The 16,749-nt window shown below is 48.9% G+C and overlaps 1 protein-coding gene across 7 annotated transcripts in view; it reads left to right on the top strand.

Annotated features, from left to right (window-relative positions):
- Positions 1-11,581, top strand: part of CLSTN1 (calsyntenin 1) — a 100,021-nt gene extending 88,440 nt beyond the window's left edge. For all 7 annotated transcript variants that reach the window (XM_029578768.1, XM_029578767.1, XM_029578770.1 and 4 more), the window contains 3 exons: positions 963-1,098; positions 1,663-1,847; positions 9,708-11,581. In XM_029578768.1, coding sequence (XP_029434628.1) covers positions 963-1,098; positions 1,663-1,847; positions 9,708-9,905 — 519 coding nt within the window. In that variant the 3' untranslated portion in view covers positions 9,906-11,581. The remainder of the gene's footprint in view (positions 1-962; positions 1,099-1,662; positions 1,848-9,707) is intronic.
- The last annotated feature ends 5,168 nt before the right edge of the window (positions 11,582-16,749 follow it).

Below are 16,749 nucleotides of genomic sequence, written 5' to 3'. Positions count from 1 at the left end.
GCTGCAAGGATTAGTGGCATCACCTTCCCCCAAGATTTTCATGTATACAGAGGAATAGATATTTCCTGCCCATGGGACAACTTCAGGCCTAAACTACTATTGTTATAGCAGTGATAGTGACGGCTATGACAGTAGTGCAAGTAAGTTTGGTTTTTCTATCTACAGCCAATCGATAGTTGTTTAACCAAGAATTGGGATAGCTACTAATCTCTTAGTAGGTAAGACTTAACCTGTGGTTTAGTAACTACGTCCATTGCCAGGACTCTGATTGGCTTCCTGGTATGATACACAAGCAGGCCGATGCAATACCATGCACTGTCCACAGCACACAGCTCAACATACGATTGGATGCACGCCCATAACCCCCAATGCAAAATGGGGGGTATGCGAGTCCAATTGAGCGTGTAGGTAATAGCGCTTATCCCATGTAAGTTCATCTTGATGAGGCTATTACATATTCCCCCCGTGCAAAAAAAAAAAATGTGCACCAGATGCACACATTTTAACTCGCAAAAGTTAACGTCTGCCCAGAGCAGGCGTTAATTCTTGAGGAACCCAAAAAAAATGCTTTTTGGTTCCTTTTTTCAGTTCCTCCAACTTAATATTGGTGCGATATTAAGTCAGAGGAACCGAAATAGAATTTAAAAACAAAAGTGTGCCAGCGGTCAGGTTAGGAAAAGGGGCACTCAATTAACCAGCATCCATTTTCCTAACCCATGGCTGTGCACAGGTTAGGAAAACAGAGACTCATAAAACTGAGTGTCCTGCTGACAGCCACCTCTGCCGAGTGCCCACCGCCGAGGAGGTGCTAAGGATGCATAATTTCTCCTAACGCTTCCTTGTTACTGTGGCACCCAGGAGAGGTGGATCGGCGCCCATTTAACACGTGCCGATATTGCATTGGCCTGAATGTCAGAAGTAGCCTGCTTGTCCGTCTAACTTTTCTTCTTCTTTGTATATAGGTGAATGTTATCCATAACGCCAGCCCAGCTGATCATCCCAGTCACATTGTTGCCCAGCCTCAGTTTGTGCATCCCATGCACCGTGCCTTTGTGGACCTGTCTGGGCACAACCTGGCTAACCCCCAGCCATCCACAGGTATTGACAAAGCTAGAGTAGCTGAGGCTAAGATCGGCTTTATTCATTCCTAATTCTTTGTCAGAAGTGTATCTGCCCCGTGTTTTGTCTTAATTTCTTTTTTTTTTTAAGACACCTTCACACCCTCCTTCCTTTCTTGCTGTGCTCTATCGTTTTCTCACCACTCTTGCTTTTCAGTATTTTATTTAGCCCTGGAGGAACATTGGGAAAGGCACATGGGAAGCGTCAGAGGTGCCAGTATGGTACGGCCCAAGCCTGCTTGGCTTCAGCTCAGAAGGAGGCACTCTTCCCTCTAATGCTGAGAGGTGGCCTACTGTTAAGTGCCATCTTTCATATGAGACACGAAGCCAGGGGCTTGTCTGCTCCCTGGAAACTAACAATCTAATGGCACTTCTCATGAGATGAAAGACACTAATCACATTCCAGTACAGATTCTACCAAGTTCCCTTTAGGGATAGAAAACACTTTCCCCTTAATTTAAGTGCAGAGTGGTGTACCAGTGACCTACAGCTCTGAGTCAGATTTGGGACAATCTGTCATTGTCTCTTCTTTATATTGCCTCAGTTGTTCCCAGCGCTGCCACCATTGTCATCGTGGTTTGTGTCAGTTTCCTGGTTTTCATGATTATCCTGGGAGTGTTTCGTATTCGAGCCGCGCACCAGAGGACCCTGCGAGACCAGGACAGCAGTAAAGAAAACGAGATGGATTGGGATGACTCTGCCCTGACTATCACTGTCAATCCCATGGAGGTAGCGTATCAGCTGTTTTGAAAAACACTTGGCAAGCAAACATGTGTGAACACAAATTGAGCTCAACATACATACTCTGTGCATGTGCACATATAAATGAAAGCTAAATATGGTCACTCAGCAACTGTAGAGAAACTGCAAGATGAGTTCATAAATTACTGAGGATGCACTTTTTATTACAATGCTTTAACACAGGGGTGCAGAAACCTCCCTTTTTTTTTTTTTTTTTTTAAATTGGGTCCACATTACTGGCTTTCATTTGTGACAGGGACCAGGGATGGGTCAAAGCATAAAGCATCTTGGGTAGGGTGGCAATGGAGTTCGTACCTCTCTCCCTCATTCAAACACACTTTCCATCTGTCTCACTTATAGGCTCATTCTCACATGTCCCTCTCCCTTCCCTCCCTCCTCTCTCCTCTTCATTAATAACCTCTCAGGAGGTTATGGGGGGAAGAGAAACTGCACCCACCATGAGAAGGCGTTGTGAGTGCAGCAAGGTACCCAAAAGACTGGCAAAGAGAATGCATGTGATTGCACTCTTATTCATTAAAATGAAGCTCCTGTGCGTACCCCAGATCAGTCCAGACAAGTGGATTTATGCATCCCTTCCAGCAAATGGAGGCAGAGAACAAAACTTTGAGGCACTGCTACTTAACTGAGAGTGCCCCCTGCAGTCCCTCAGTATTTCTCTGTCTCCAGCAGATGGTAGAGGTGCAGACCTGCAGTCCCTCAGTATTTCTCTTTCTCCAACAGATGGTAGAGGTGCTAAACCTGCAGTCGAGTCGTTTTTTTGTTTTTTTTTAGAGAGTTAGGAAGACACAAGATTCCTGGAAGGCTCCCCAAAGTGTTAGGTTCCTTGGGTTGAGCAGGACAAGTAGGGGGTTGGTAATCCCTGTGCTAGCTCAGCCCTTTGTGGTCAGGGGGGTTGAAAGCCAGGGGTTCCTGGTTCCCTCACCCCTTTTGAGTCCTCATCTCCAGCACTTGCTCTCTCCTGCATCCAGAAGTCAGGGAAGTATCCTTTTCCCTTTTGATTGCTTGCTGTTTTCTGTGGGGGCTTGTGCCTTTAAGAAACAAAAAAAAGTTCAGTGCAGAGGCAGCACAAGCAGCGATAGGTTTGGAGCTTTGCTGAGAGGCCTTTTCTGCCAGGAGGCAGGGCCGGTGAGTGCGGGCTGGCTACTGGTTCGGCCCCGCTGGCAGGGTGTTTTTCACAGCAAGGGCTATTTTTAGCCTGACCGCATTTTGGCCCACTCAGCGCGGGAAAAGTTGCCACAGCTACAGTTTGCAGGGGGTTCGCCTCTTTGCAACCGCATTTTGTGCAAACTGTGCCTCAGAGGGAGGCAGGAACTTCCACAGGACCTCCGGGGGGGGGGGGGCGGGCGGGGTGTCTATGCATGAGGTCAGCCGGCCTGTTGCAGGCCCTGAGGGGTGGGAGGAGCCAACGGCCATCTTCTGAACACATAGCAGGAGCAGAGAAGCTGCTCCAAGACCTCGGGACTCCCCTCCCCCGCTTTCTCCCATTGATTTACCTTTTGCTGGGAGCAGGGAAGGGACGGGGGCCCAGGGGGACGCAACTCGTGAGGTCCTTTTCAGATTCGGAGCCCTTTTCTGCGGATTTCGTCCTGCTTCTTCATATGGCCTATTTGGCCAAGAAGGAGGCAGGTTCCAGGCGCCCACTTCTCAAACAGCTCCCGGTGGCTAAGAAACCTCGGGGTGGAAAGGCCAGAGACCTCCGGGGGCTCTTGCATCTTCTTAGGCTGGGACGATCCACAGCGGACAGCAAGGACACGTCTGAGGAGTCTGACGTGCCTGATCAGCGGCAGGATGATCCCACTGAACCCTGTCATAGACCCAGTCACTGGTGTGGGGGATCCTATGCTGGATGTGGCAGAAGGTGACGACCCTCGTGTGGTTCGGTTGTTCCACAGGGAGGAGCTGAGTCCTCAAGTATTAGAAGTGTTGGGGATCAGGGTTGCACAGGAGGCTTCGGATGATGAGGGGGTGAACCTGGCTCTAGAGGGACTGCGTAGACCTCCTAAGGCCTTTTCTTTGCCTAAGATGTTAAAGAAGTTGGTGGATCGGGAGTGGTAGTCTCCCGAGGCAGGCTTTGAAGGTGGCCAGAGCTATGGCCAAACTGTATCCCTTGCCAGAGCAGACCCTGGACGCTTGGAAGATTGCCAAGGTGGATGTGGTGATTTCCACAGTGACCAAGAAGATGACCATCCAGTAGCAGGGTCGGCTACTCTAAAGGATATCCAGGATCGTATGCTGGAAATTCTGTTGAAGAGGCTGTTTGAGGTTTTGAACTTGAACCTTCGGGCGGCGGTCTGCAGAAGTTTGCAGAGAGCCTGCTTGTGCTGAGTGCAGAAGGCTCACGAGGCAGTGTCGGGGCGGCAGTGGAGTCCACCCAGGCCGCCCATGTGGAGGAGGGTGTGGCCTATCTGGCAGATGCTCTCTGACTTGATCCAGACTTCTGCCAGGAATATGGTCTCAGAGGTGGCAGCACGAAGGCTGTTGTGCTTGAGAAATTGGTTAGCAGATGTGTGATCTAAAGCCCCTCTACCTAATCGCCCATTCAAGTGCAAATTGCTGTTTGGAGAGGATCTGGAGCAACTCATGAAGCAATTGGGAGAGTTGAAGGTTAATAAGTTGCCCGAGGGGGGGGGGGGGGGGGGGGGGGAGGCCACCAAAAAGTCCTTTCCCCTGCGTACTCGTTTTTGAAATGCAAGAAGATTTTGGTCCAGTATATCTTTGGTGTCTGCGACACAAAAGCAGGGACTGAACAGACAGTCATCTTTTTGGTCACAGTATAGATTTCCTCAGGACAGTGCTTCCCAGGGAGAAGAGGAAACAAACTTAACCAATGAAGGCAATCTGAGGGAGGCTGTCCCTTTTTCACGAGGAGTGGACCAAGGTCATGTCTGACCAGTGTGTGCTGGAGATGAACAGAGACACTTATGCCTTAGAATTTTCTCGGCCGCTCAGAGATGCCTTTATAGTCTCCTATTACATCTCCCATTCCAAACGGGAGGCGGTGCGGGATACGGTGCAACGTCTTCTTGTCTGCAGGCCGTTGTTCCGGTTCCCCAGCAGAAAAGGGGACAAGGAAGGTACTCAGTGTATTTTGTGGTTCCCAAGAAAGAAGGGACATTTCAACCCATTCTCGATCTGCAAAAGGTAAATGTTGCACTCCGTGTGCCCTGTTTTCAGATGGAAACGTTGCGGACAGTGATGGTAGCAATACACAAAGAGGAGTTTCTGGCCTACCTTGGATTTGACGAAGGCCTATCTCCATATTCCCATCAGGAAGGATCACCAGAAATTTCTGAGATTCATGGTTCTCAGAGAACATTTTCAGTTTCGAGCCCTTCCCTTCGGATTGGTGACCACGCCGTGCATGTTCACCAAAGTGGTGGTGGCGGCTGCTCTCAGGAGAGAAGGCATTCTGGTGCGTCCGTACCTGGACAATTGGCTCATCAGGGCAAAGTCAGAGGCAGAGTTGTTGTTGTTTGTAAGGATTTGGGTGGACCCCTGGACTCTGTGGCTGCTGACCACGCCCTGGGGGGGGGGGAAGTCCTGTGAGGGGCCACAGGTCAGGCTCTGCTTTGGGACACACACACACAGTTAGATCTTTTAATAAACAGTATTGAGGAGCCACCAAAGGTGGCGGTAGTGAGCAGGAATGTAGCCCGGCTGGGCTTGTAGTCCCTCAGTCTCTGGAACAGCGATCCCAAAATGGCTGTGCTGTAGAAGAGAGAAACTGAGATCGTGAGTACAAGCAGTATATGCAGGGTTCAGGAATAGAGCCTCATTGGTATAGTACTCACACAGCGGTCTCTCAGTATGGAGCACAGGAGATGAAGTAAAGGCAGGCCCTCAAGGAGTGAGTATCTGGTTTCAGGGAACAGCTCTGAGAGAAGTAGATGGTAACTCACTGATGGTATAGGCAGCGGTGTCTTCCAGGCAGAAGAAAAGTCCAGGTAGCGAGTCCAGGAACATGGGCCCTCGAGGAGCGAGTACCAGTTCCAAACAGCGACCTGAAAGAAAAGAGGCCCCCGAGGAGCAGGTACCCCAAATAGAGTAGTCCAATAGTGGAGGCAGAGTAGCTAGGTATGGCGAGCGAATCCCATCCGTTAGGAAACCTTTGCTAACTCGACGGCTAGCAATCACGTAGACTATTTGTATTTGGGATGTGTGACGTCATCACAGGGGAGTGCCCCTGAGGTTCGCGCCAAAGAAGGTACTTGAAGCAGGGCCACGTGGCGCGTGAGCCCTAAGTCAATTGGACAGCATGGCGGGATGCAGCACCCAAGCCGGACTGGGGATGCCAGAGAGGATGGTAGGCAGATGCTGCGGCAGCCAAACGTCCGTCAACCGCAGGAGTTGCCAGAGAGGTAAGGAGGGCGGAGTGTCATAACAAGAGTGTCATTCAGTGTGCCGGGTCATGCAGTTTATAGACTCTTTGGGCTGGGTGACGAATTTGGTGAAGAGCCATTTGGAACTGTCCCAGTTGTTGGAATACTTGGAGACTGGGACAGTTAGGCAAGGTGTTCCTGACTGTGGAGAGAATGACAAAGTTGCAGGGTCAAGTTCTTTGACTTCTGCGGTTGTGAGTTCCCAGAGTTTGGGACTATTTGCAGGTCCTGGGTTCTATGGCTTCTATGCTAGAATTAGTTCCTTTGGCTTTTGCTAACCTGCGGCATCTGCAGAGGACCTTGTTATCCTGGTGGAGTCCGGTTTCAGAGGAATTCCAGCTTCCATTGCCTCTTCAAGGGATATGCCAGATGCAGTCTGTCATGGTAGCTGTCTCAAAGCAACTTGGAGAGAGGAATGGACCTGGAGGTGACCGACTGGGTGGTGGTGACCACAGATGCCAGCCTCAAAGGATGGGGTACAACTTGTCAAGGCAGGTCGGCCCAGGGGCAGCGCTTGCCAGAAGAAGAAGCGTCCTGGTCCATCAGTCGATTGGAGACCAAGGTGGTTCGCAAAGCCTTGCTTGCCTTTCTACCGCTCATTGAAAGCAAGTCTGTATGGGTGTTTTCCAACAATGCCACAATAGTGACGTACATCAATCGTCAAGGCAGAATGAGAAGTTGTCTGGTGGTGCAGGAGGCACAAGAACTGTTTGTTTGGGTGGAATAGCAAGAATAGCTGCGTCGCACATGGCAGGCATGGACAACATGCAAACGGACTATCTCAGCAGGCAATAGCTAGATTCTGGGGAGTGGGAGTTGTCTGCAGAAGCCTTTGCCCTGATTCAGAACAGGTGGGGCATGCTGGACTTGGACCTTATGGCAGTTCCAGCAAATGAGAAGACTGCCTGGTTTTTCAGTCGCAGGAGAGGTCTGTTCAGAGGGCATAGATGCTCTTGTCCAGCCGTGGCCAACAAGACTGTTGCTGTACGTGTTTCCCCCCTGTGATGTCTCTTAGGGAGAGTGTTAGGGCGCATTGAGCTGCATCTGGGCAGAGTGATTCTGTTGGCACCCAAGTGGCCGCACAGGCCGTGGTTTGCGGACCTAGTTTATCTGGCGGTAGATGGAACCATATGTCTGGTACATCTGCCAGGATTGTTGCGGCAGGGACCCATATTTTCAGATTGGGCAGACCGCTTTTGTTTAGCAGCTTGGCTTTTGAAAGGAGGCAGTTCTGCATGAAAGGGTACTCTGAATCTGTGATTACTACCTTACTGCAAGCTCGTAGGACCTCCACGTGTTTGGAGAATGTTTGAACAATGGGATCTTCTTAGTGTTTGGGTACTTGCCAGGTTCTTATGGCCTGGTTTGGCCTCTGTTGGAAACAGGATGCTGGGCTTGATGGACCCTTGGTCTGACCCAGCGTGGCATGTTCTTATGTACTCCAGCAGATGGTAGGACTGAACTGGTACAGCAGCTCGGCTGTGGATCTGAGGTCAGACCCCTGGCCTAAGCCACTGGTCGTGACCAGTTGTGCTCCCAAACCCTGAAGAGTTTGTGGTTAAACTTTGGCCGTGGAGCGTAGGGTAAAGTTTAAAAAAAAAAAAAATGCAAGGAGAGAGAGGATCTTCTGTCTTCTCGCTTGATACATTTCCCTGCTTCTGTGTCTGTGGCGAATGTTTATTTTTCTCTCCCTCTCTGGTACTTATTTCCCCTGCTGTGCGTTTGGGGCCTTTAAAATAAAATTAAGACAAGGCCATTAGGAGGAGAGAATTTGGGGGAGCGTTTGTGAGCCATGCTTGTAGCGGCATGGGGCATAGTTTGGTGTGGTGTGACTACCGTCTCCCTCCTCCAGTTGTGACGAATCGGTGTGGCTGCGAAATGATGCTGTGAGGCCTGCGGCGTGCTGAGTGGCTGCAGTGACGGGGGCTGAGTGGCTGCAGTGACGGGGGCTCTTTGATGCTGAGTGGCTGCAGTGACGGGGGCTGAGTGGCTGCAGTGACGGGGGGGCTCTTTGATGTTGAGTGGCTGCAGTGACGGGGGGGCTCTTTGACGCTGAGTGGCTGCAGTGACGGGGGGGCTCTTTGATGTTGAGTGGCTGCAGTGACGGGGGGGCTCTTTGACGCTGAGTGGCTGCAGTGACGGGTGCTGAGTGGCTGCAGTGACGGGGGGGCTCTTTGAGTGGCTGCAGTGACGGGGGGGCTCTTTGACGCTGAGTGGCTGCAGTGACGGGTGCTGAGTGGCTGCAGTGACGGGGGGGCTCTTTGACGCTGAGTGGCTGCAGTGACGGGGGCTGAGTGGCTGCAGTGACGGGGGCTGAGTGGCTGCAGTGATGGGGGGGGGCTCTTTGTTTGTTTGGCATGCTGCTGCATAGGGCTTAACTCCTCATCTCCCGGACTGCTTTTTTGGTGCGCTGGAACTGGTAGGCCCTGACGCGCAGTCAATTGCATGGGCTCCAGCAGGGGCCACCTTAGTCTGGAGGCCACTGAATCGACTGGCGCAGCAGGGGGGGCACTTGATTCTCCACCAGTATTGCTGCTGGCAGGGGAGGCAGGGGGGCCATTGCAGGACACAGGCGCTGTCTTGCCTCTCATTCCAGGAGAGACTCTTTTCATTTCTTGGGGCGGGCTTTTTGTGCTTTCTCTAAGCCCAGGTTGCAGTCCAGTGGGAGCACAGTCAGGGCGTTGGGAAAAGGCTCCTTAGTCCCCTCAAATTCCAGCTCAGAGGATGCGGGCAGCCATTGTGGCCCCGGGGCCCTCTTCTGAGCACCCAAGATCTTTGGACGTTCCAGGGGTGGAGGAGTAGCCAAATGGTTAGAGCAGCAAGCCCAGAGAAAGTGGGTTCAAATCCCAGTGCCGTCACTTTACCCTCCATTACCTCAGGTACAAATTTAGGGCCTGGTTTTACTAAATCTTCCCATAGACAACAGAATGGGAAGAAAGCTTTAGTGAGTAAGAGCCTTAGATTATGAATGTACTGGGGACAGGAAGCTCCTACAATGTCTGAATATAATCCGCTTTCAAGCGCCTGAAAAGGAGGATATAAACAGATGTAGGAAGCTGAGGGCAGTACAGAGCCTTATAGGGGGAGTGAAGTCAGCTTTGACCTTTTTCTTCTCTGTCTGACATAACCACTTCTTTGGACTGATCTGGCAGGATTAAAGGAAATTTAACAGGTAAGTTTTTAAATTTCACCTTACTTCCCTTTGTCCTTAGATGGCAGCAGATAACAGTGGTGCGTCTAAGGCTCAGAAGGGCGGTTCAGAACTGCTCCCTAGCCCAGAATGCAAGGTAGCTGACCCCAGATGCTCCCTCTCTGGAGTCCTGTGTCTGATATCCCAGGATTTCTCTCTAATTTTAGCTTGCATCTACCACTAGAGGAACCCTAGTAAGAGTGATAGTGGAAGCTTCATTAGAAATTGGTGGTCAATATCAGCTTGAATTTTTCACAGACCTATGAAGATCAGCACAGCAGTGAGGAGGAGGGTGAGGAGGAGGAAGAGGAAAGTGAGGAGGGGGAAGAAGATGATGACATCACTAGTGCAGAGTCAGAAAGCAGTGAAGAGGAGGAAGGTGAGCAGGAAGAAGACCAACAGAATGTTAACAGACAGCAGCAGCTGGAGTGGGATGACTCTACGCTCAGCTATTGATCGCAGGAGCTGCCGCCATTCCTTTCTCTCTAGATACACTCCATTCTCCCGGGAATCACGCAAAGGTTTGTGCTGTATTGGCTAGTCCCCACTGCTCTGTGTAGTCTTCTCCTTTTATTCCCTCTAGCATTCCCTGGGACGTGCACTTTGCCTTCCTCGCTAATAAGAGACTTTCCAGATGGCTGGAGTTTGCACACGTTTTGGGACTCTTCACTTGCCCAGTGAATCTGCTTACGTTTCATCGGAGCCTCTACCTACAGTCGGTTCCTGTTTCCCTCTTTCCAGATTAGTGCATGTAATAAGTGGCAGAGATGAGGTCAATATGTAGAACATACACTTTTTAATCATTTGTAAATAGGTTGGAATCCATGTAATTATGATGTCATTTGTGCTTGCTTGGCACAAGAATTGTGAGCGCAGAGTGCCAGCCAGGTGGGTGATCGGCAGCAGTAAGGATGCCCCTGTAGTGCTAGGAAGACCTTTCTTGTGTTGCTGGGGTCGGGGTTGGTTGTTTTTGTTTGGAGGGTAAGTAGCAGGGCATTCATCATCCAGGGCAGGGTTGGGGGGGAGGGGTACCTGTCTGCCATAACCTTTGAACTGCCACTTTTTTCCCAGTGGGAAGGGCAGGTGCTGGGTGTTGGAAGGATAACGGAGACGCGACATCTCCTTATTGCCTACTGCTTGCAACAGATGGGCATTCTGGAGGCGTTTGTTCAATTTTTAACTTTTTCCATGTTTTTGGGTGATAGGGGCGGGTGAGCATCTTGGGGGTTCCTAGCTGGTAGCATAATACTCCAGCGTGATCTTTTTAGTTCCCTGTACATTAACCTGGGCTGTTGGTGTTTTAGGCAGTTTGGTTACGTTTTTAGTAATATTTTTCTGCCTGTGAAATTATAGTTGTAAATTGTATAAAATGAAAAATCTTGTGAATCAATTTGATGATGTGTTCCAAGAATGCTTGGCTGTAGGCCAGTGGCTTAAGAGAAGAAGCTTTCTTGCTAGGAGCTGGATTACTAAAAGGGATTTCAAGGTAAGGAAAGTAGGTTAGGACCCCACAGTGCTGAGTACTGTGAGTTTGCATGTCCATCTTTAATTATGGGCTAGAAAGGTGACCTTTTCAGGATTAACATGGTAATCAGGGCCACAGATTTGTAGCTCAGAATTTTCCTGTGGGGGAGGAGGGTCCAAATGAATTGAATCAGGTGTAGGCTTTCACTGATTTGGGTACAAGCTGCTAGAGCTTGAAATATTCCATAGTATGAGGTGGGGGATCTGCAGGACATCAGTGAGTGGGGTAACACCTGAACCTGAAAGATGGCAAGAGCTTGGGAATGCCCATACACACTCTACTTACAGTTATTTTAATGTCAAATTTTAGATTTCTTAAACATTTAAGTACTTTGATGTGGTAACATAACTGCTAGTTTGAAGTAAACTGGGAGTATATAACTTATGCCAGATGGTTGTCCTCTGTTAATGTCAGTGTGTAGAAGGTTAGTCCTGCCATTACCTGTCACTAGCTGCTATGTTTAGACTAAAATTGATTGCATTAAAACACTGTCCCTAAGAAGTTTTGATGCTATGTGTAGCCACTGTGGGTAACGCATTTCAGGTTTGTATTATGGTAATAGGTCGGTTTCTGCATCTACAAGCTACAATAAAATTCTGATTCTTTACTGGTTTGAGATTGATTGTGGGGTACATGAGCTGCTCACTCAGATTCCCTGCAGTAAGTACCTTGGGTGGGGTTTACAGCGCGTATCATATTTCTGGTGGCTTTGTCATCAGGTGGCATGAGGAAAAGCACAGTTCCCCTGTACGTATCCAGAACAGTCCAGACTCCTAGGTTTTGCCTCCCTGCCAGCAGATGGAGACAGAGAAAGTTTCACTAATACTGTACATAATCTAGTGTGGCACCTGCAATCCCTCAGTATGTCTCTGTCTCCAGCAGATGGTAGGTGGTGTAAAACCTTGAATCTGGAGAGAGAGGAAAAAAAGATTTAAACAATTTCTAGATCCTCCCAGGGGGTTGTGAGGTCCCAGTGGGGCCATCTCCTCTGGTTTGAGATTGACAGGCAGGGAGTTGGACCCTTCTGATAGCTCTGTCTGGAGGTCCATGGGGTGGACATCTTGTGGTTCAGATCCTTCATCCCCCATGAGACAGCGGTGGAATCTGTGGCAGTTCTGCACTGCAAGCCCAGTGGAGTGGCGAAGTATCCCTTTTATATGGTTTGTCCTGGGCTGGCTCGCTCAAGTTTGGCAAAAGGAGATGGATATAGCCAGTAGTCTCTTTTCTGATCTGCCATGTGGCCTGCGCTCCTGGAAAATGATCCTCTGAACCAAAAGAAAGTATTGGTTTCTATATATCTTTATTTGTTCTGAGTTAAAAAAAATAAATTAATTAATAATAATAATAACAAAATAAAACAAGGGAAGAGTCTCTGTTTCTGGTAAAGGTCTCCTGCCGGTTTTCATTTGCTTATGTGCAAAGCATGTTTAGCAGGATGCTGGCTCTTGGCCCCAGTCTCCATGGATTCTCGGCCAGTCAAGTGACCTAAGCTGTTGAGAAGCTCTTCAGGCCGATGATTTTCAGTGCTGGATGTTACAGATCCGGACCTAAATGCGCTGAAGGTTCAGGCAGGCTTTGCTTAGTTGTGTGGTAGACTGCGCAGCGGTTCTTTTCCCACGTGTGTAGGAGTGTGGGTGGATTCTCGCCGCATGGCAGTTGCATATGCAGGGACCTGTTGGCATAAGGCCATGGCCTAGATTTAAGCACATACAACTGCGACTGACTTGAGTGTGTATTTGCATAGGTACTAGTGCGCATAAGACTGCAACCTAAACTTGAGCGAGTATTTGCGCAGGTACTTGTGGGCATACAACCATGGCCTATATACAAGTGCGTATTTGCCTATGTATTTGTGCGCGTATGACTGCAACCTACTCTTGAACGCATGTTTGCACATGTCCTGGAGGGTTGTGTGTATGCCCGGGTGGCATTGGTGTGGGTACAGGAGGCCACCTAGTGCCAAAGTCCAGGTGAACTAAGCGCCAGGAACAAACAGGTCCAAGCGCCTTGCTATCGGAGGCTTGCCATCTGATAGCAATTCAGTCCTCACTCTTTGTGTCTGTGCTGTTTAGAAGCTCAAAGCAATTTGACTGCTACAGCTTTTTTTTTTTTCCATTTAAAGTTTTATTAACAAGAAGTCAGATACAAAGACAAACTGTTTAAACAATTTTGATACTCTTTATGATTCCCCCTCTGTCCCCCCTCCTCCCCCCCCCCCCCGAAATTGGATGTTCGGCTAGAGAGCAAGAGTCACTCCTATCCCCATCAGATATGTCAAACTAATAACGAAAAACAGTAAATGTCCCTTCTCGGCTACATGAGCCCAAAAAAGAGTTATGGTGGGACTGATCCGTAAGCGTATCCGTGTGAGGCGAGATCATTGTGTGCATGCCAGCAGAACTGTGTATTGGAGTGTTGTACATTGAAGAGTGAACGCTCATATCTTCTGGTGAGTGAGCCAGGTCAGGTGGGGTTGCCAAGTTTTCTGGAAACGTTGAATGGTATGGTGTTTTGCTGCTGTTAATCTACTCAGGGTACAGACATGATCAAGTCTTGCCAACACCGCTGCCAAGGTTGGGCCTCGGCGTGCCTTCCAGTCCTTTGCTATTTCCAGCCTCACTGCAATACAGGTCTGTACCACCAATGCACGATGAGCAGGTTGGTGGCCACTATCTGTCGCATTCAGAAGTGCTGTGTCAGGTTGTAACCGGAGCGGTGTATGCAATATCTTAGTTAAGTGGTCCTCAACCTGCCTCCACAACGGCATTATGCAAGCCCCCGACCACCACATATGAATATAGGTTCAGACGGATGCACACCCTCGCCAACATAGAGGAGAAATAGTCGGTGAGATTTTGGCCATTCGCTCAGGCGTGAGATATGACTGCTACAGCTTTTGCCCATGTTGGGACATCCCCTCAGCCTATGGTGTCTTTGGAGAGGAATGGAGTGGGAGGCGAGGCAATGGTCAGGTTCCATTTGTCAGTCTCGGCAGGCAAATGCCGCAGGGAGGCTGTCCCTGGTAATGTTTAAGGGGGTGTGGATCATGAGACATTGGAGGATTCCAATGGGGAATTAGCTTCCTCACCTCTAGAAGAGGGAGAAATTGCATATGATTGAGAGCTGCTTCAGACTCTGCTCAGATGTTTTTTCTTTTTTTCACAGAGATGTCTTGCTGAGTTTGGCTTACTCTGAACACACTTAGTGTGCTCAGAGGTCAATTTTAAGTTAAACATCCTGTTTCTTTTTCCTCCGTATCCAATTCAAGAGAGATTGGATTTAAAGAAGGTAAACTCTGAGGTCCAACTGAGGTCAGTCATAGCGGTAATACACAAGGGAGAAATTCTTAGCATCTCTCACCTTGATAGAGGCGTATCTGCACATAGCCAATAGGCCAGAGCACCAGAGATCCTGAAGGTTCATGGTCCTATGGGAACATTTTTGGTTTTGAGCCCTTCCCTTCGGCTGGCGATGGCTCCATGTACTTTCATCAAGGTGATGGTGGTGAAGGCAGCCACATTGCAAAAGGAGAGTGTGTTGGCATATCCTTATCTGGGTGACTGACTCATTCGTGCAAAATCAGATGACCTCTGACAATCGGTACAAAATGTACCGATGTTTTTGAAGTCTCTAGGATGTTTTGTGAACCTTGCAACAAGCCATTTAGTTCTCTTACAAAATCTGGAGTATCTGGAGCTCAGTTTGACACACTGGTAGGGAGAGTGTTTCTCACTGAGAGAAAGTGCTGAAATTGCAGAATCAGATTAGGCTTCTGCTAGAGCTTTCGATGGGACTATTTACAGGTCCTGGGTTCTATGGCATCGATCATTGGAATTAATGCATTGGGCATTTGCACATATGCAGCTTCTGCAGGGGGCTCTTCTCTCCCACTGGAATCCGTTATTGGAAGAGTTTCATCATCCTTTTCTGTTAGAGAGGGAAGCTAGGGACAGTCTTGTGGTGGCTTACTTGCACCAATCTAGAGCATTGTGTGGAATTGGAGATTCCGAATTGGATAATAGTCACCACTAATGCAAGCCTCTCTGGATAGAGGCCAGCATGGCAAGATCAGTCGACACAAGGCCAGTGGTTGAAACAGGAGGCCTCATGGCATATCAATCGATTTGAGATGAGAGCGGTGCATTTCGCATTGCTTGCCTGTCTGCCAAGATTACAGGTCATCCAGTACACACAATGCGGCGACGGTGGATTACATCAGCCAACAAGGCGGAATCAGGCAGTGGCTCAAGAGGCCCCAGAGTTGATACTCTGGTAAGAGTAGTACTTGGAGCGGCTGGCCACTTCTCACATCACAGGAGTGAACAACATTCATGTGGATTTTATCTGTCGGATAAAGTTAGACCCCAGGGAATGGAAGCTGTCTGAGGCAGCAATGTCTCATTCACGAAAGATGGGGGTATCCAAAGAGCACCAAGGTTTTGTGGTTTTACAGCCACTGAACAGAACACAGTACAAAGGAATCAGAGCTCTGGTGCTGCCATGGACTCGCAGGATTAAGAACATAAGAAATTGCCATACTGGGTCAGACCAAGGGTCCATCAAGCCCAGCATCCTGTTTCCAACAGTGGCCAATCCAGGCCATAAGAACCTGGCAAGTACCCAAAAACTAAGTCTATTCCATGTAACCATTGCTAATGGCAGTGGCTATTCTCTAAGTGAACTTAATAGCAGGTAATGGACTTCTCCTCCAAGAACTTATCCAATCCTTTTTTAAACACAGCTATACTAACTGCACGAACCACATTCTCTGGCAACAAATTCCAGAGTTTAATTGTGCATTGAGTAAAAAAGAACTTTCTCCGATTAGTTTTAAATGTGCCCCATGCTAACTTCATGGAGTGCCCCCTAGTCTTTCTACTATCCGAAAGAGTAAATAACCGATTCACATCTACCCGTTCTAGACCTCTCATGATTTTAAACACCTCTATCATATCCCCCCTCAGTCGTCTCTTCTCCAAGCTGATTATTCTTTGTCTTCCCTCCCTGGCCTCTGGTGGACAAGGGATTACAGCAGATAGAGAAACATCCAAGCAACATGATCCTGGTAGCTCCAGAATGGCCACATCGCCCATGCTTCTCAGATCTGATCAACATGGCCATAAACAGCCCCTGAGGTTTGTATATCGGTCAACTGTTTTCCACCAGGGCCCAATATTTTTGGGTCAGGCGGTTCACTTCTGTCTCGTGGCTTCGCTTCTAAGGGGAGACATCTGAGATGGAGGAGATATTCTGAAGCGGTTATTTCCACCTTATTTCAGGCTAGGTGATCTTCTACATTCTTGACGTACGTGCGAATTTGGAGGATCTTCGAGTCCTGGCTGCTGTTGACGGAGTGCAGCCTCAGTCTGTTCAGGCTAAGGTGTCACACATTTTGGCTTTTCTACAGAAAGGTTCTGGTCAAGGGACTGGCCTTTAACTCTAGCGACACTCTGTTGTCTCTGGGGTAAGGTGCAAGGGTATCCTCTGTCCGCACATCTGGTTGTTATACGGTTCCTTCAAGGAGCTAAGAACTTGTGTCTCAGGTGCGAAACATTTGTCCATCTTGGAATCTGAATCTAGTCCTTAAAGGATTGTGTGAGGCTCGGTTTGAACCACTAAAGAGAGCTATGGTTAAGGACTTTGCGCTTAAAGTGGTTTTCTTGGTGGCTATTTATTCAGCCAGGAGAATTTCAAAGCTCCAGGCGCTGTTGTGTCAAGATCCATTCCAACAGATGTCTGATTTGGGGGTATCTTGATGCATGGTGCCGTCTTTTC

Source organism: Rhinatrema bivittatum, chromosome 15, assembly GCF_901001135.1.
Source record: "Rhinatrema bivittatum chromosome 15, aRhiBiv1.1, whole genome shotgun sequence".
NCBI lineage: Eukaryota > Metazoa > Chordata > Amphibia > Gymnophiona > Rhinatrematidae > Rhinatrema > Rhinatrema bivittatum.
The sequence above is the reverse complement of the archived record's forward strand: the minus strand, read 5'-3'. Positions and strand labels throughout refer to the sequence as shown.